The following is a 19,931-nucleotide window of genomic DNA, read 5'->3' as shown; positions in this document are numbered from 1 at the left end:
AAGCTGCACAATTTCGAGCCAAAGACTGGCTTATTTTCTCCCAATTCTTTTAATCTACTTTTCTGCTGCTGAACTCAAGGTTCCAATGTTGAGAGAGTCCACCTGTATTGGCACACTAAAGCATATAATTAGTATCATATTCATTTTTATCTTAAAACCTCCCTTTTGCTTCATCTGCCCAGAGTTAAATCTCTCTCTCTACTCTGGGTGCACACTTGTCACCGTGAGCTTCCCTTTTATGGGCATGCATTTCCTGTCCCAGACACACACACGGTTTCCTGTTTCTACAGCTTCTGCAGAGACTTCCTTTTAATTTCAGTCTACAAATAATCAGTAATTCTACTAAATCTTTATCTAAAAACAATATGCCTTCATTTCACTCACACACATTTTAATAGCGCTCTTTCACACATCAGGACAACTAACACTTCTCCACACACATCACCATTCTTTAGGTCAGTTTTGTAGCATCAGTCACACAATCATTTCTTGAGTGGGTGTACTAAGTGCATATACTTATGTGTTTTTAAACAGAAAAATAAACTCAACCTCTCATAACATCACTCAAGGTCAAATATCTTCATAGACCCAAAAGTAAGCATATTATTCCCTAGTCAAAAGTCAAACCGTTACTCACAGTAATTTTAATCTCACAGCCTTTGTGTTTTGAAACTAAAAAGAGGAAGGAACAGCGCCCAATTTAAACTGCGCATGTTGTCACTCAACAACACACACACAGAAAATGTAACTGTATATATTATCTCAAACTGAAACAAAACCCATCTAAAAATCCTAAAACATCTTACTTCGACACCCCAAAACACACATCGCTTACAGACATCTTTATTAATTAAATTATCTCAAATTCAATTTCAGTTCTCAGAACCCAGGTAACGGTCTTAAGTATCAACAGTTTATGTATTGTAGAATTATAGGAATTATTTTAGGGTTACTGTTCATAACCATCATCTTTATCATTGCATTAATTATCATTTCATCCAAGCATTTATTGAAGTGCTGGCATTAGGTTATAATTTGCATTACAGGGGTTATCATAATCAAATATTAACATGTTTATTACAGGTCCAAAGAAGAACCATTTTAAATGGTTGAGTTGAATCTATAATTTAAATGTTATTAATGCTTTTATGATCTCTGTGTAGAGGGCAGAGACAGGAAAATACACTCGGTGCCAAAATGAGACAGGAAGTTATGTCTTTGAAGTTGCAGCTTTTGCAGAAGTGAAACCGAAAGCAGAGTGAGCGTAAGCTGAAAGAGTAGGGTGTTTATTCAGTAGATTACATATATAGTTCCAGTTAGGTTATTATATGTAAAGGGGAGCCTCTGGTCACGTGAAGGTCAGAAGTGTAACGGGTGAGATGTGAGAGCATTTAAGGGCGAGACATATACATACAGACACCAATAGTGAGAGGTCATGACACGTACGCAGTACACAGCATGCACGCGCCCTCGCACGTGTACGCACAGACACACATACACACACACTGTTAGGGTGTAGGTGAAAGTTGACTGATGAAGCAGTAGATGCACGATGCGAGAGCTGAGCTGGCTTACGGGAAACCACCGGGGAGAAGATGGAAGCCAGTGTACTTTTTAATTGTGCCTTAAGTTGTCAAATAGAACATTTGTGGTTTTGAAGCTGATGTATGTGATGACGCAATGAGGGGGCGTCACTAAATATACTCTGATGCATATAAAACTGTATTTTGATGTTAGGAGGATGAGATTGTGGGGCTGTCTGCTTACGGAGTCCGCTCATTCTCCCACGCGTGTCATTTCATTAAAATCATCGTCTTTACCCTTTGGACCAGTGTGGTTACTTGCATTCCTCCTGTGTGTCCTTCCCTATATTTTTGAACCTTAACATTTGGGGGCTTCGTCCGAGGGGGGAAGTGAGACAGGATGGAGAAAGGTCCGATGCGTCAGGCGCTCAGGCATTGGTCAGTGGTCTAAGTGAGTGACAAGCCGGCATATAACAAAAGGTAGGCACCACCTGTTGATCTTATGAACCAAAGTGTGTCAAATTGGGCTGTGTAAATTGAAAGTCTACTCACTGAAATTACTGGTAGATGTCTGCTTTGATTTTGGTGAAAAGTTGAAGGTTGAAGTAATGATAATGAAATGGAAGTTTATAAGTGACAGTACTGAGTAATGAGAATAAAGGAATGAAAAGAGAATTAAAGCAGTTGGACTGCTAAGTGAACTCTTAGAATTATAGGGAATTTGGTAATTGTGTGGGTTCAAGTCCCGTTGGTCATTTGGTCTACGTGTGATGGTCATTTTTGTGGGTTAGAGTCCCCTATGTCCACAACGGGAGATCTGCCTCAATCTTAATCCTGTTTTGGGCTTAGATTGTTGTTTCAAATTATTATAAATTTTTCTAGGACGACAGCGGCGTCTGTTAAGAAGCGCATTTTCTCGGAGGTAACGCTCCCTCCTGGATAAAGACGTTTATCCTTGACCTACCCTGAAGAGTAGGGTTAGTACGGCACGACGAGCCGGGAAGGACTGGGGAATCTTCAAAATTGCTAGGAGTTAGAGTCTCCTATTTTTGCGCTTATTGGGTATGCTGGCAAATTAAGTTAGGTTTAGAGATCTGGACAGGACAGTCTGGGACCGCCCTGGTGAATTGAGCACAAAAAGTCTGGGACTGATCGGTTGGAGCCGTTATGTTCTATTATCGAAATTACATTGGAGTTGAAAAGGCCTAAAAAAATCTGTGCAGTTGTAATTAATAAGACGTCTGTAATATAAAATATGAGATCTATGAGTAGGATCAGTCTCTGTGTCAGTGATGCACAGCCGGATGTGCAATGATGGTGTGTAAATGCAAATGAGCAGCGGAGACGCGCAGAGAGGGTGGTTTCAATTTCGAGAGGACTGAGAGCTTTTTGCTAAATGCCTGTATATAAGAGGTTGGTTTTGCTTATTATGAGAGTGTAAATACAGTTTGAATATATTAGTGTGGATGTATAGTAAATGACTGAATTTTGATAGATGTATATTTCGTGAGCCATAAATGCTGGTGTGTTTTATTTTTCAGTTGTGTGTGTGTGGGGAGAAGCTGCGAGACGATGAGAGGTTTCAGTTTTCTTTTCCTTTTTTCTTTTGACTTGCTCTTTCTGATCATGGAAGGCATGTCCAAAATACTCGTATGAAAGCGTATTTTGGGTGATTTTAACTGTGTGAATGCTGTAGGTATTTGATTTGAGTGACGGGGTGCTTTGTCTGAGTGAGTGGAAAATGGAAGTTTGAGAGAGAAAAGGCAGTGTGTGAGACGATTTATGGCGTCTGGAAGAGGTTAGAACATTTAAAAAGTGTGTATGAAATAAAGGAGTGTGAAATATATTTCTTTTGTGATGAAAAGTAGGATGTTTTAAAGTTTGAAAGTGCTTTTAATTCAGGAGATCCATGAGAGATGTTATGACAGGTTGAGTTTATTTTTCCTGATTGAAAACACATAAGTATATACACTTGGGAAGCCCAGTTAAGAGATTATTGGGTGACTGATGCTATAAAACTGACCTAAAGAATGGTCCTGTGCGTGGAGAAGTGTTAGTTGTTCTGATGTTTGAAAGAGCTCTATTTAAAAGTGTGTGTGAGAGGAAGGTGTGTGTGTGTGACTGATGATGTCAGGGGAGCACCCAGAGAAATAGACAGAGTTAAATTCTAAGAAGATGAAGCGAATGCATGTTTTAAGAAAAAGTAATAAAGTAATAAAATTATATTAATTACAGGGTTTAGAAAAGAGACAGACCGAGAGAAATAAATACATGAACTAACAATTACATTAATGAATTGAAAACGCACGTACACAAACTGTTACATGTGAAATTATGGTTGGAAAGTTTAATAAAGAAAGCAGTTTACACTCCTTTAATTTCCAGAACCAGTGTGTCCCCTAGGTCTGATAACACCCTTGCCCAGTTGGCTCCTGTAGTAGGCAGGCATGGAAGGCTGGACAGCCCATGACGGGTAAGATCCCACCTCGAAACCCTGGGACAACCTAAGGCAAGGCGCAGTCACGATTGCTTGAACCTAAGTCCCGGAGTGACCTTGGAGTCACTGGAGGAGACGGGATTTAACAGGTAAGGCCACTGGGCACAGGCGGAGGGGAAATGTCATTAACAATGACCAGTGATGAGCCAAAGAGAGAAAATACACCCTGTCAAAGGAGTTTGAAACACTGCAAAAGAAACATTTATAAAAATAACACACACAAACAGAAAATGCACTAACCTTACAGAGAAGAGCTCATGAAGAGTAATGCATAGATAGTGATTAAAACCTGGCTAAGAACATAAACATACGTAATTAAATCAGCCTGCTAATTTCATGAGGGTTAAAATGGTGTGAATGTTGAAGAAAATACACTTAAAACACACTTGGATAAAATAGAGTTGTTGTGGAATAACTCAAACGAAGCTGTATGACAAGGGAGTGAGTTATGGAAAAAAACAAAAAACAAAAGAGGAGTGATTACTTAGGAGTGCTCTTGCACTGATTTATCAAAGTAAGTGATTAGTATAGAAAGAAAATGAAAATAATTCAATAATGTGATAAGGTTTAAACATGTATTCCTGTTGTTAAGTTGGCGGTTGAGCTGTGGGTTTATGCAAATTAGCTGGAGCAGAGACACTTCCTGTGTGCGTGTGAGTCGGAGGCTTTCAGTTCAGTTCAAGAGAGAGCGGTGGCTGTTGAAGAGTATTGGGAGAAATATATAATGGTAAAGTATCAGGATATTTGATTACGGTGGTCAGGTCTGTTCAGAGGGGCAGATTTGGACAGGAAATTTATAATTTAAGGATGATACGTTGTTGAAATTGGTTTTTATCTTGTGCTGAATGAAAACGGTCTTTGATCTTTTGACGAGGTTTTCGGTGTGTTGAATGGGTGAAATTTAAGATTGTTTTAGATTTTTGAGGCTGTTGTTTCTATTTCAAGAGAGGGAGTTTTGATAAACATGGACATGTCTAAAAGGGCCCATAGTTTTTGTAACAGTGCACTTAGAGAAAAAACCTGTCAGGTGATTTTGTTTTGTACTTTGATGAGCTAATAATCAGCTCTCTTTTTCATTTTTGTTCTAAGCAGGCCTGGAAGAGAGCGAACGGACGGCGTTGACAAAATTACCAAGTACGAAAATCAGGTGGGCATTACAGAATTATAATTGATTACAATCAGAGACTGATTGGCGGCAAGTCTCTGTCTAAAAATGGATCGTATCGATTCAATCCAGTCAAAAGTATAGCGAACTACTCTCCTAAAAAGGAAAACGAAATAAAACAAATGATTGAGCTCATTTTGCTGATGTGGAGCATCTGATGACGTGCGCAGAAGGCTGCAGTATCAGCAAAAAATATCATGTGTGAATGCATGTGAGTGAATGTGAGTGATGGGACCAAGAGGGGAAATAAATGAAAGGACAAGTGGGAGACTTAAATCTGGGGATGCTGATTTTGGGTTGCTGATGTATGTTTGGAGAAAATTTCTTTTTACTGGGGTTAGATTATGGGATTACATTATATTGTTGGGAGAATGCAAAATGCTACAAGGGAAACATTGATGTAACTCAAGTTACCATTAACTGAGGTAACACATGATTAATAACTGTTCTGTTTAAGTTTGTTTTTGTCATGACACAGACTGGATCATAGAGGGAGAATATGAAATGTAAAGGACAGGTTTTGTTTCCAGGAAGTTCCAAGGATCCAGAGTTCGATGGAGCAACGAGTTGGAGAAGATTTGACATGATGATAAAATTGATTTTGTCCCTTAAACACAGGTTTTCAGGGCTGGAGCAAAATACCAGAGAGGACAATTGCTGAGCTGTTCTGAGAAATGATATGACTAACCTTTTTTCCTTTTAATTTCCTGAGCTTGGGTGAAGCATGTTGTGTTTTTTGCCACATGAGATGTGTCAAAAAAAAGAGAGGGGTTTAAGATTTAAGATTTAATTTGTTTAATTTGAAAGGGGTTTTACTAGGATTTTATAATGACTGGGGTTGTTTGATAATCTAGATATAGTAAAACTGAGGATTTGTTAAAAGAAAGGATTAAAATGAATTGAATTCTGTTTAGAAGATAAATTGCTGGTGTTAATAAGAAGTTGTATACAAAACTTAAAGGGGAAACTGTGGGAATAAAGGATATGCTTTGGGGGAAAATAGTGAAGATTTTATGAGTAGAAAATGTGGGATTTCTTGTTGATGTTTAGGATAAGTTGTCACAGTGACATAATGTTAGAATGTTGTTATAATGTAGGCTTTAGAAACAGATAGTAAATAGATTTATTTCTAGGGTAGAGGGGAGCTTTTATGAGGATGTTAAAAGTCTCGCTGACTTAAATGAATAATATTGGAGATTATATATGTAGAAATGATTTTTTCATACACATTGCATTTTTGTGTCTTTAACGGAGTTGTGGCTCAGAGAGTCGTCTCTTGAGGGTCACAGACTTTTGGTTAACGTTATGATTAGCCAATCTACTGTGAGAATGACCTGAGTTATTGAAGGATTGCACACGCTTACAGACGTATAGAGTTTATCAACACACAGGACAGTATTGATTTGAGGCCTAGGGCCTGAAGTTCATTTAGCTTTTAACTGAATTTGAGTTGGCCCTGTAACAAGTGACAGACAAGAGGAACCGAATAGGAGTTTTGCTTGTAACTAAACTGTGTGACAGGTAAAATATGGAGATAACACATGCAGTTCTAAATTAGTCCTCTTATATAAAATGCAGTTACAGAATAACAAATACTTGTTGAAGGGATCAAGTTTTTGCTTTAAACCAGGTCCAAGGGGGGAAAAGCTTATGTATCTTGGTTAAAACTGATAAAATATAATGACTGATAAAATATAATTAGAATGTACCATTACATTAAGAGTAGTAAAATGAAATAAAATGATATATTAAAACAGGTTATAACACAGGAACTGTGAGTGTTAAAATGAAGTTAGTGTCAACACACAGAAGTGGTTCCTAGGGAGCTTTTAGCTATGATGAAAGTTATTTAGGAGTAATTGATTATATGCTTAAACTTAGTTGATTGAAATGGTTGTTTTTTCTTTGATCCTTTAGTAGAATAAGTGTTTAGGATTTTTCTTGTGAAAGGTGACTTTAGATGAGAGGTAGGCCCTTGCAGCAGTGACAGTTTTGTGCACAGGATGTGGGTGATCAGATAAGGAACCAACAGGAAGCCTGCAGAGACGTGCAAGCAGTGCTTTGAGAGTTTTACAAATGCTGAGTACGGCTGAATGAGATATAAAAATAAAAGTCAAAAAACCAAATACAAAATTAGGTTCATGTTTTGAGTAATATTAGCTGGAATCAGGTTTGAATAAAGTAGGGAGAAAGTGTTTTCTATCCTTTACAGGAGGAGATTTCCACGAGAGAGGGACCAAGGAAGAACCTAACTTTACCCATGGAGTGTTCTTAGGGGGAGCTGGCGTTTTATTACTGGACCACCTAGAGGACATGAGGTGGTTGTCTGGTTTGCTGAGTCAGGGGACGGCTAGAGAGGGTCAGAGCGAAGGCAGTAGACCTGGGAATGGTGGTTTCGGGGCCCATGATGCCATTAATGGGACTAGAGGTGACCGAGTGGGTCGAGGAGTGACACCACACACAGTATGGTGACCTCTTGTGGTCAAGAGGTCAAGATAGGGAATTGTAGAATTATAGGAATTATTTTAGGGTTACTGTTCATAACCATCATCTTTATCATTGCATTAATTATCATTTCATCCAAGCATTTATTGAAGTGCTGGCATTAGGTTATAATTTGCATTACAGGGGTTATCATAATCAAATATTAACATGTTTATTACAGGTCCAAAGAAGAACCATTTTAAATGGTTGAGTTGAATCTATAATTTAAATGTTATTAATGCTTTTATGATCTCTGTGTAGAGGGCAGAGACAGGAAAATACACTCGGTGCCAAAATGAGACAGGAAGTTATGTCTTTGAAGTTGCAGCTTTTGCAGAAGTGAAACCGAAAGCAGAGTGAGCGTAAGCTGAAAGAGTAGGGTGTTTATTCAGTAGATTACATATATAGTTCCAGTTAGGTTATTATATGTAAAGGGGAGCCTCTGGTCACGTGAAGGTCAGAAGTGTAACGGGTGAGATGTGAGAGCATTTAAGGGCGAGACATATACATACAGACACCAATAGTGAGAGGTCATGACACGTACGCAGTACACAGCATGCACGCGCCCTCGCACGTGTACGCACAGACACACATACACACACACTGTTAGGGTGTAGGTGAAAGTTGACTGATGAAGCAGTAGATGCACGATGCGAGAGCTGAGCTGGCTTACGGGAAACCACCGGGGAGAAGATGGAAGCCAGTGTACTTTTAATTGTGCCTTAAGTTGTCAAATAGAACATTTGTGGTTTTGAAGCTGATGTATGTGATGACGCAATGAGGGGGCGTCACTAAATATACTCTGATGCATATAAAACTGTATTTTGATGTTAGGAGGATGAGATTGTGGGGCTGTCTGCTTACGGAGTCCGCTCATTCTCCCACGCGTGTCATTTCATTAAAATCATCGTCTTTACCCTTTGGACCAGTGTGGTTACTTGCATTCCTCCTGTGTGTCCTTCCCTATATTTTTGAACCTTAACAGTATCCTATCTCAAAACCCCTCAAAAAGTCATACAGTCATGGCAAGAAATAAAACTTTACTTACATATTGTAATAAACAAAATCAGCGTCTTAAGTACATGCATCAGCAATGTCTAGCAGTCCCTATTAACTTCCTCATACTCTATTGACCTCTCAGCTGCCTTATTTGCATTCTCACACACACACACAATCTAAAAATAATACCAGCCTGACTCACAGACTCAGACAAGTCTCTTGATATATTTACACAGACGTCCTATGATTACAACTGCACAGATTTGAGGCCTCTCATTTCAAAACCTACACAATTTAGACAATTTTTAAATTAACAGTCCGACCGATAAACTCCCTGAGTTTTTTGTCATCAATTAAGCCATTATCCCGTCCCCGACGGTGGCCCGATTGCTAGTGCCCTAACTGACTTTAAAAGCGTTAACCAACCCAAACTTTCCCTGAAGCTCTATTTGTGGCATCTCACAGCCAAGGCTTTCTCGAAATTTTAAGTTAAAGTTTCACGCCCGAAACCGGGTTTCTACTGACCAAAAAAGTGCAAACCACCGTCCCGGACGGTAAACTGACCCAGTCAGTAGCTATTTTGGACCGTCCTCAGTTGTCCACGATTGCCAATCGAACTATCCCGTCCAACGGAAAATCCTGAGCGTCCCCAGAAAATTGGGAGCGTCACCTCCGAACAATGCACTTGTTAGACTCCCAGAGTCCCGTTCTATACAATTTAATTATTTTGAAGACACCCCGAAAATCACAAACCCACCATATCGGTGTCCAATCCCGGCTTTATAATCAATTGAGACTTTAATGTCACCAACTTCACCAATTACCTATTATTCTAAATCCTCTTTATTCTAAATCCTCTTTATTCTTTGCTTAGCAGTCCAACTGCTTTTCCTTTAATCAGTACTGTCACTTAACCTTACATTATCATTACTTCGACTTCAATTTCTCATGAGATTTTCACCAAAATCAAAACAGACCTTTACCAGTAATTTTCAGTGAGTAGACTTTCAATTTTGTCAGAACCAATTCAGCACTGTTTGGAAATAATTCAACAGGTAGTGCCTTACCTTTGAATAAGCCGGCTTATGTCCACTCACTTCGACCACTGACTCGTGTCTGCCTGTTTGAGCACCTTGGACCCTCTCGGTCTCAACCTCCAACTCTCTCTACTCAACCTCGGCCAATGCACCAAATGTTACGGGTTCGAAATTGAGGATGAGAGCAAAACAATGATAGTCCAGAAGAGGTCGTTCAAACAATTGATTTTAATGCACGCAGCGTGGAGAGGTGCAAACTGCAAAACAGTTGTACATCTCTACCCAAAATACACTCTAGATTGCTTTTATAACATCAGGGTATTGTAACGCCCCTTCTTGCGTTTACAAGCACATAATTTGCATGTACAGAACATCCATGTATTTTAAGAATTAAATGCAAACACAGAAGTTCCTCCTTGTGGCATACTCTTTCAAATATGGTGATGACCTAAGGCCTTTGAGGTCACCATGGACTGGACATCCTTCCGTCACCTGTAACTAAGCAAACTCAAATGCCACAAGAAGCTGAATACATTCAGGCCTTTGCTCAGCTACTATTTTACTATACCAATATACTCAGCACATGAGTTATGATACATATATATTTAACTCAATCATTTTAAAGTAGTTATAACTGCACCTGTAATAAAAATGTCAATATTTGATTATGATAACTCCTATAATATAAATTATAACATAATGCCAGCAGCTTCAATAAACGCTTTGATAAAATGATAATTAATGCAATGATAAGATGATGGTTATGTAAAATAATCCCTGTAATTCCACAGTACTTACATCTTATGCATTCAAGCCCTCTAGTTTCATATGCAAAAAAAAATTATTGCGCTAACTTATGTGGTTGAAGTTCTACCGGGCTTTAAAAATAACACAAATCGGAGCGTTCCCGCTTCAATCAGGCTTAAAGGGCTAATTGCCATCATATCAGGAAATGATGACTTAATTATAACACAAGTGAACAGAATGTTATAGATGGTTAAATGAACAACTCCAACAGACTGCTGAGTTTCCCGTTTCTGATTTCCTGATGAGGCTTGCACAATGACACACACACACAGATATATGATTACATGAAAAAAAAAAAATTGCTACATTGGTCAGAGGGAGCTGATGAGCAGTTCGAGAAAAAAAAACAGGTACAGATGTACAGGAAACAGAATATGAAAAAACAGTGTATTTGACAAAATATATGTATGCATGTTATTCTCACTCATCAAAACTGTTAGAATGCAGGGCAGCATTCCACATGTTTTTATTTCAAAAGCTAAATAAAATTATTGGGTCTATGGCTAAAATGAGTGCAACAGTACAAACATTGTGAAGAAACTGACAGCGGTAAAACATTGCAATGAGGTGTTTAGGAAGCATCTGACATCTGCCTGTGCAAATCTGTGCAGCTGCTAATAAAAACTTCTCTGGTGGATCCCTGCCAGTCGACCCCAGACCCTCCAAAATTGTGTGATATTTATACAAATGTGCTGGCCAGACACATGACCACACTCTAAAGTCTGTAACTGTTATGCACCCGTATTTTTTCCCTCATCCAAACATAATGACACACTTTAGTTTGCAATAAGTTTATTTATTGTTGTATTTGTAAGCTCACACATTTAGTTTATGTATTTATTGTGAAGAGTAGAAAAGTTTGGTTTACAAAACCTGTCCTGGCAAATGGTATGGGGACTGTAATTAATTTTAGATCACCTTAATGGTTAAGTGCATACTGAGCACTCAAAATAATACAAGTAGAAAAGTTTAAATTCACATGATTTGAGAGTTGTTTGTGCAGACTTGCTGGAAGGCTGTGTGCAGGAATGTGGGAGTGAACCAGCAAGGTCGAGAAACAATAGCTGTCACAGATAGATGCTGCATTAGGCACATGAAACTAACTAACAGGTTAGGGAGAGGCAGGCCAGTGTGTGTCCATCCTGAAGCTGCACCCCACGGAGAAGAAGAGTGCCAATAATTGGGCTAAAGTCTAAACCACGTCCATCTCCAAAAATATTTTAATCAATCATTTTGTAGCACATTTTTGATATTTAAGATTGTGTACAGCTAAGTTAGGAATCTCTCTTCTGGAATTTGGCCACAGCAAACTGCTTCAAAGATCCATGTACATGAATTATTTTTGAACTGCTTGAGGCGATAAGTGAAAACTTTGATTGGGACTGTTGAGACAAAGCCGGTCTCTGCGATTCTTTTGGTCCTGGTAGAGATCACGCTGAGATGTTTCCATGTTTTACACAATCCTTTTATTACCCATTATTCTTACAGATGCATCTGGAGATCAGCACACTGCATTCCTATGCAGTCCTATGCTAAAGGCTGATCTCAAGAATTCCACACAACAGTTACAGTTATAACCTCTGGTCTCCTCCCCCCAACAGTAAACACCCCTACAATGGAAATACACTAGTACAGTGGCCAAGGGTGCTGACACCCTGACCCCCATCTCCTTTTAAGGTAGTGTCCATTTGCCCTTTGTCTGCCCCTCACTCTCAGTATCTCTTGCTTCCTGCCCTGGGGGTGGGTGTTGATTGTCCTCCTACCCTGCACCCCAGTTCTTTGTTTGTATTCTCTTTAACTCTGATCTATATTAAGGAATCTATTCTCAAGACGACTGAAACCCTCTTTTACCTTAGATAAAAGTTTAAAAAGTTCACAACTGGAAATTTTCAGCAGGACCTGGAAAGACCCCTGCAATGCTGACTCACTCATGCAGTGCTGCAACTAGAGTTGGATGTCTCGAGACCGGTCTCGAGACCACTTTTACGTGGTCTTGGTCTCGTCTTGGTCTCGACGGACTTTTGTCTTGGTCTCGGTCTTGGTCTCGCTGTTTCGGTCTTGCGTTCTCAAATCGACATAGTGTTCGGGAGATCTGGAGTCAACCATCAACGGAGCGGGGGGGAAGGGGGGTGGCTTACTGGGCTTAAGCCCGGGTCATTTTTTCAGAAGCATGGGGTTTTTTGGAGTGTAATTTGTTAGTTAGATGCCTGACTGACAACTGTATAAAACAAAAACAACACACGAAGCACATAGCGCACCGTCGTAAATTCCCCCTAATTTTGCTATGATCCGAGCTCAGGCACTGGGCGACTGAGCACAGCACTTACACATGTGAGGGAGGGGGGAGAAGCTGCTGCCTGCGAGTTTGCTGCAGACAGAGGAGAGCTTAAGTTTGACCAGGTACCAAAGCAAATCATTCGTACTGTACAAATAATGTAAATATGACGGTGTATCACAAAAGATTGATATAAACTGATCAGTTGGTTGCGTTACTTACTCTTCGAGTGAATCAACAAATGGATCAATAAAAAGCTGAACAACAATGCTGTTTTTTTAGAGAGTCTTAGCTTACATTTCATATTTTCAGTTGTTACCCTCCACGGCTAAACAAACTCTCTAAATCGGTTTCAATTGTGTACTGATGAACACAACAATGGACATAAGGAGCTTCTTTCAAAGAAAAAACTCAGGTAGATGTTATTTTATATATTATGCTTTGTATGTTGTTCAGTATATCTATGCAAAACAAGAGGAATTTCAATACACAGCAGTATATTCACAGTTTAAACCAGATATTTACATACACTTTATGGAAAACACAAGAACTGTTTTTTACTGTTAAACATCAATTTAGAGTAAACTTTTTTGTTTTAGATAAATAAATGTTGAAATATCTTTTGAGTTAGTTAAATGTCAGAATAAAAAGAGGGAGCTGTCTATTTTAATCACTTTCATCAAATTTAGGAGTACATATACACTAAGTTTATTGTTGATTAATAATAAAACTCCAGACGATTCCATTCTGAGCTGAAGCTTCTGATAGGTTAGTAGAGTCCATGTGAGTAAATTGGTGGCACAGCTGTGGATGCAAAGAAGGCAAAACACAGTCTGTTTCTTTGAAATGGGAAAATCAAGAGATATCAACCAAAACACCAGGAAAACAATTGTGGAGCTCCATAAGTGTGGCTCAATTTTGAATACAATTTGGTGCCATTTGCAATTAAGAAATACAGACGATTTCTCTCTTTACTGTTAAAGTTAACAAATATGTTTTTTATATTTAGCAATCTAAAAAAAATAAACATTTAGTCTGATTTGATGTTACAATTAAAAAAATGTTTGTGCTTTTATCTGAAGAGTATGTAAATATCTGGTTTCAACTGTATATTTGATGATGTTGGTGTTTGGCTTGATTGTCAGCACAAAGAGAGAGAGAGGAACAGAGAGGGAGAGAGAGAGAGGAGAATGAGGACAGAACAGAGATGGAACAAGAGCAGGTGAGAGAGACATGTTAGTCAAATGGTTGTTTGCCAAAACTCATCAGAACATGTATCTATTACCTAGTGTTTCTTTTTAGATACCATTTGTTACTTTTCAAATTCTATATTTATTAAGTTATGCAGGCTTGTTTGTACAACAAGGCTAAATAATTATATAAGTTTTTCTGAATCTAAATAGTGTACTTTGGTAGAATTAAAAAATAAGTGTAGTGCAGGTCTATGATGATTTTCAGTGCTACGATCATCTAGTTCTGATTCTGGTTCTGTTTTGGTTAAGTCCTAAGTAGTCCTGATTTTGAACTGTTGTAGTCCTGTTTTAATTCCAGATCAGTTCTGTGTCTGGTTGAATTGGGGTTTAGTCCCTGTGTCTTGATACAGGCCCGACTTTGTTCTGCCTTGCTGCTTAATTAAAAAGCTAGTTTAAGGTGTCCTGCATATGTATATAGAAGTATTATATATATATATATATATATATATATATATATATAATATATATATATATATATAATATATATATATATGAAGTCATTCTTTTTTTAAACAAAACTCAAAACAGAGCCTAATAATCTTTCAGTCATTTCTACCCTCACTTAATTTCCTTTCGCTGCTCAGCTCTCACACAGTGGCTCAGCCAGTCCCTCCATATTGTGGCCAATCACATGGGAGGATATAGGATAATATCATTATGTGAAAAACAGAGAGGGTGAGAGACGCGACAGTCAAGTGGAGCGTGCGTCTGTCCTCTCAGTAAATGAGTGAGACAGTAGACAGCGGTGAGGAGGGCTGTGTGAAAGCAAAAACACAAATATGCCTGACACCCGTAAACGAAGCAGCATCTGGCTGCAGTTTAAAGACTTTTTTTGTCTCGGTCTTGGTCTCGTCTCGACTCGGTCTCGGTCTTGGTCTCGTCTCAACTTGGTCTTGGTCTTGGTCTCGATACCCTCTGGTCTTGGTCTTGTCTTGGTCTCGGATTAGGCGGTCTTGACTACAAGTCTAGCTGAATGGGACAAAAGCGCCAAAATGAATTAAATAAATACATCATTAAATAATTAATTATGTGTCAATAATTAATTAAATGTGTAATTAATTAATTAATTAAATGTGTCAATAATTAATTAAATGTGTCATAAATATTCATTTAATTAATTAATTAAACATTTAAATTTTTATTTAATGGTGCATTTAATTAATTCATTATGTCAGTCCTGGCATTCCATAAAATCTTTTTATACACATTTTATACTCAGTAGGTCAGTCATGTTACTGACTTACTGCCAATTAACTTCTAAATGCTCCTCCAGCTGATTCGCTTTAGTACCACTGACTTTTCTAGCCTTTTGTTGCCTGAATACAAATCATTGCATTTTATTTTTGTTGACAAAAACAGAATGAGAAAAGATAAAAATTACAATTTTGACTGGGAACTGCAGTTAAAGGTAATATTGTTGGGTGGGAGTATAAGTTCAAATGGCTGTTTTATTTATCAGCGGTGCTCTACCATTAGGTCAGCTCTTTCATGTTAGGTTTGAGGATCAGCAGTGATGTAAATAACCAAAATAAACGAGAATCATGAATATTAAAAATATAGATAATTTTTTTAAATAACAGAATAACAAGACTTCTAACCTGGGCCGTTTTACCTTACTCAAACACTTTAATTTCTCAGTAAAACAAAAACAAACAAACAAAAGAAAAAAAACATTTCTGACACAGTTATTTGTTCATCAAGAAATTAACAAAAAAGTGATCTAGAGAAACACGTTTTCGTGCTGCAGGACAGTGGTTTCATGGTCAGTATTTAAACTGGTGTAACGTGACATCAATGTGTTGATGCATGTAAATAAACACACAGGCGAAATTTTATGTTTATTGTGGTTTGAAGACATCCATTAAAAATCTATACATGTGTTTAGTCATGGATCATGTTTAGAGTCGCCCATTCATGAAGCAGCGGATTCTTATTCAATGAGAAAGAACCAGGATTAGGATCAGGATGCTGCCTTATTCATTGGAAAACAGAGTATGATCTGGATAAAGACACATCACAGAGCCAATAAGAAACTCTTTACCCACATCAGGACAACTGGTCTCGATCAAACATCAACAACAATGATTCAGTGAAGTCCCCAGTTCAAAAGCATGGACGCTGTCTGCTCTGAAAAACTGGTCTGAACTGGTGTGAAATCCCTCAACTCTGAGAAGGAGATGCCTGAGGCCTGAAGCATCTGAGGCTGTCTAGATAAGAGACTAATATCTAATCAGAGGACAGCAGATAAAGTATTCAGAGTTCAGAAAAATACACATGTGATTGTGGTAATCGGTAATTTAGCTTCAAATGCAGTATTAGAATTAACAAATGCAATAAATGCACAGACTCAGGCCCTTTAGATGGACAGCCAATCCCGACGTCTTATAGAGGGATAGGTGGGATCTATCACATCTGAATGCAGCAGTGAAATTAGACTCTGGTCTGAACATGGACTTAAAATGTCTAAACTTCTGAGAAACTAAATTCACTAGCTGAAAGTGAATATAGAACACAAATAGTCAAATAAAAAGGCTGATATAAAGTAATGTCAACAGGTCTGTGAGTGTGAGTCCTGGTCTAACCTCGGGCCTTCCACCTGTAGAGAAAAAATCCAGCCAGAAGTAAGATCAGACCTAGGGTCAGTATAGAGGCTCCGATAGCAATCAGCGTGGTTGATTCAGGAGTTGATTTGTCGGAGGGCGGATCTGAGTGGGTGAACAGACAGAGGGCAACAGGACAACAGACAGGTGAGCAGTCAGTTGCATATTTCTGTGTACAGACAGACAGACAGACAGACAGACAGACAGACAGACAGACAGGTATTTACCCCAGTCAGTGATCAGAGGTTCCTTCAGGCTGGCGTGTTCCACCACACAGGAGATGTTCTCTCCAGACCTTTCAACACAAACATTACTAACTCACAGACCACTCACAGAAGTGGACCTGGATCTGAATCTGGTTCCGATGTGGACTCACCTGGGTGTGTACTCCAGGTGGGAGTGGGTCTGGTAGTACCAATCGCCATTTGGCATCTCTTGAGTGGAAGTGACATCAGAGGTGACCTTCTGTCCATCTCTGAGCCAGCTCACTTTGATCTTCCTGGGAAAGAAGTTGTAGACGCTGCAGACCAACATGGCAGGATGTTGACCAGAAAGCGGAGTCTTGGACTTAATTCTGACACTGGGCCGAACTAAAAACCACACAGACATTATATTTCCATTGTGGCAATATTATGTGTGATGGTATTTTTCAGGTGCTTTATTAACAATAAGATTTACAGTTGCAGGAATACATGTCATATCTATGCAGAATCATCTGTAATCTACCTACAGAAAATGTGTTAGCTGTCAGAGTAAAGGCATGATTTCCTCTGTTTGTAATTAAACAAATTAGAAATGCAAATTTCAAATCAATTTTATTTATATTGTTCCAAATTACAACAGTTGTCTCAAGATGCTATTGTAAGGTAAAAACCCTACATTAATACAAGGAAAAAAGAAAAAAAAAGAAAAAAAAACATTCATATGACCCCTGTACGCCTTTTGGTGACAGCGAGAAGGAAAAACTCCCTTTTAACAGAAAGAAAAAAAAACTAAGGAAGGATTCAGGGTCACCTCAATCAACACCAACTATATGCTTTATCACAGAGGAAAATTTTAAGCCTAATCATAAACATAGAGACAGCATTTGTTACCTGAATCCAAACTGGAAGCTGGTTCCATAGATGAGGGGCCTGAAAACTGAAGGCTCTGCCTTCGATTCTACTTTTAAACATTCTAGGAACAACAAGTCTGCAGTCCAAGAGCAAAGTGTCTAATGGGGTAATATGGCACTAAAAGGTCATTAAGATGAGGCCTGATTATTGAGGAGCAGGATTTTAAATTGAATTCTGGATTTAACAGGGAGCCAATAAAGGGAAACCAAAATAGGAGAAATATGCTCTCTCTTTCTGCATTTTGGATTAACTGAAGGCTTTTCAGGGAGTTTTTAGGACATCCTGATAATTACAAATTATAGTAGTCCAGTCTAGAAGTAATAAATGTGTGAAACCAGCACCTCTGTGTCACTCTGAGACTGGATGTTTTTAATTTTAGAGACACTGTGGAAATGGAATAAAGCAGTCCTATATACTTGTTTAATATGGGCATTGAAGGACATATCCTGGTCAAAAATGACACTTTCTGAAAGCAGGATATTTTTTTCAAATGACTATTATTAATTAACATTAATGATTTCAGTATGAGTAACTGTGGCATTAAAAACTTGAAGTAGCTGAAGTCTGACCACTGGACGCAACGCAAGCTGTATTTACACAAATACGTGTTTAATCAACCTTTTCTTGAACTTTAAATAAAAGTTTCAATTTCTCACTGAATTAATTTAACAAAATAAACTGTGTTAATTGTTAACCCTTTTTCTTGAATTTTAAAGACACAGAACTCCAGTAGACTCATAAGTTCTAAATATATTTAAGCCTTCAGGAGTTAAAAGATTATAAAACTGAGGTCATGAACATGAACATGATCATCTGATGATGTCATACAAACTACACACTCACCTGATTTAGCTATAATAGCCCGGTCATGAATTCCAATGTTGCTAAGGCAGTATGTCGCTATCTTACTTCTCGTTGAATTCAGCAGTGCAGTATTATTGTTCCAGCGTTTTGCCAGGTTCACTCCAAAGTCAGTGACTCCAACGTACTTCCCCACACTGCTGCTGAACCTGATGTACTCTATCTTGTTGTAATAGTGAGAGTAGATGTACTCCATTTCCTTCAGCTCAGTGGAGTTAAATTCACAACGATCCACTATATACTCTAAAAATCCATCTGAAGAACAAAACAGAACCACAGTGAAGTGCAGACTGTGGAGTACTGATCATACCTGCTGTATAATAAATGAAAAAGTATAAACTGTATGTTGTATTAATAACAAGTGATCAGTGTATTAATCAGTGTATTCCTGAGTGAATACAGTGATTCATATATTGATCAGCATACAGATCAATGACGGGTGTAATACTTGAGTATACTAATTAGTGATCAGTGCATTGATAATACCTGCAATGTGGATGCTGATGAAGAGGAAAGTGAAGCGGAGAAAAGATGAAGCCATGTTCCTGAGTTCTCCTCACAAACTGGCTCAGTCTGACTGAGAGCTCCTTTAAAAACCAGATGATATAGTCACTTGATTACGGCATCACCTGTTAACAGGAAGAATTCACTCAGATAGGTTTCATCTAAATTTATCACCCCACCCTGCCACACCCCTTTCTTCTTTAGCTAATGCAGTCCCAGGTATAAATGTGACTAAGGACTGAGGCTGTCCAGATGAAAACACTATGACCCATTTGTTCACATAAAGATAAACTAAATACAACATGTTTGGCTTCTATAAAGTGTGATATTATTCTATGTCGATTACTATTCGACCCAAGGCTTGATAACAGGGCGTGGGAATTTTCTTTTAAATAAAGGTGTCTATTATTAAAGGGAAAAAAATTCAAACCTACATCGCCCTTTGTTAAAAAGTGATTGCCTCCCTTCGTTACAAAATATAATGTGGTGTATCACATTGTCCAGCTTTACTTTGTCCAACATTTACTGTCATCAATAATAACCATGAAGAGCCTGCTGGTTCCAGTATGTCTGCTTTACTGATCATCCAAAACATAGAATAATATCACACTTCATAGAAGCCAAACATGTTGTGTTTAGTTTATTTTTATCTGAACAAATGGGTCATAGTGTTTTAAAACTGTATTTTGTGTTTAATTGTGTTATCTTTGTCTAATATTTGAATTTATTTGAAGACCTGAAACATTTAATTGTGATAAACACATCACCTGTATTTATATGAGGGATCATGTTGATTTACTCTGAGGTCAGA

At 38.2% G+C, this 19,931-nt stretch overlaps 2 protein-coding genes and 1 long non-coding RNA gene across 3 annotated transcripts in view; 1 reads left to right on the top strand and 2 right to left on the bottom strand.

The window, feature by feature from the left end:
* LOC109198941 (polymeric immunoglobulin receptor) overlaps positions 1–19,931 on the top strand; it is a 204,059-nt gene that overhangs the window by 142,249 nt on the left and 41,879 nt on the right. The window lies entirely within an intron of this gene.
* LOC109198969 (uncharacterized) overlaps positions 1–19,931 on the bottom strand; it is a 140,314-nt gene that overhangs the window by 93,587 nt on the left and 26,796 nt on the right. The gene's annotated exons all lie outside the window — the stretch shown is intronic.
* LOC100690666 (HLA class II histocompatibility antigen, DRB1-8 beta chain-like) lies at positions 15,867–19,230 on the bottom strand. The gene is made up of 6 exons (XM_019354278.2): positions 19,103–19,230; positions 18,599–18,871; positions 17,017–17,230; positions 16,868–16,935; positions 16,623–16,745; positions 15,867–16,039 (listed from the first exon to the last, which is right to left on the bottom strand). The coding sequence occupies exons 1-6, from the start codon at positions 19,155–19,157 to the stop codon at positions 16,014–16,016; spliced, it is 759 nt and encodes a 252-aa protein (XP_019209823.1). The 5' UTR covers positions 19,158–19,230; the 3' UTR covers positions 15,867–16,013.

This window comes from Oreochromis niloticus, linkage group LG3 (assembly GCF_001858045.2).
Source record: "Oreochromis niloticus isolate F11D_XX linkage group LG3, O_niloticus_UMD_NMBU, whole genome shotgun sequence".
In the NCBI taxonomy this organism is placed as follows: domain Eukaryota; kingdom Metazoa; phylum Chordata; class Actinopteri; order Cichliformes; family Cichlidae; genus Oreochromis; species Oreochromis niloticus.
Note: the sequence above shows the minus strand (reverse complement) of the source record. Positions and strands in the feature narration are given on the sequence as shown.

What these genes read in the sequence shown, in the direction of transcription:
- LOC100690666 (XM_019354278.2), bottom strand. Translation starts at nt 19,157, where the DNA reads ATGGCTTCATCTTTTCTCCGCTTCACTTTCCTCTTCATCAGCATCCAC. An exon ending in ACCTCTGATCACTGACTGGG is followed by an intron (nt 16,746 to 16,867) that starts GTAAATACCTGT and finishes TCACCCACTCAG; the next exon opens with ATCCGCCCTCCGACAAATCA. An exon ending in CTACAGGTGGAAGGCCCGAG is followed by an intron (nt 16,040 to 16,622) that starts GTTAGACCAGGA and finishes GTCTTTATCCAG; the next exon opens with ATCATACTCTGTTTTCCAAT.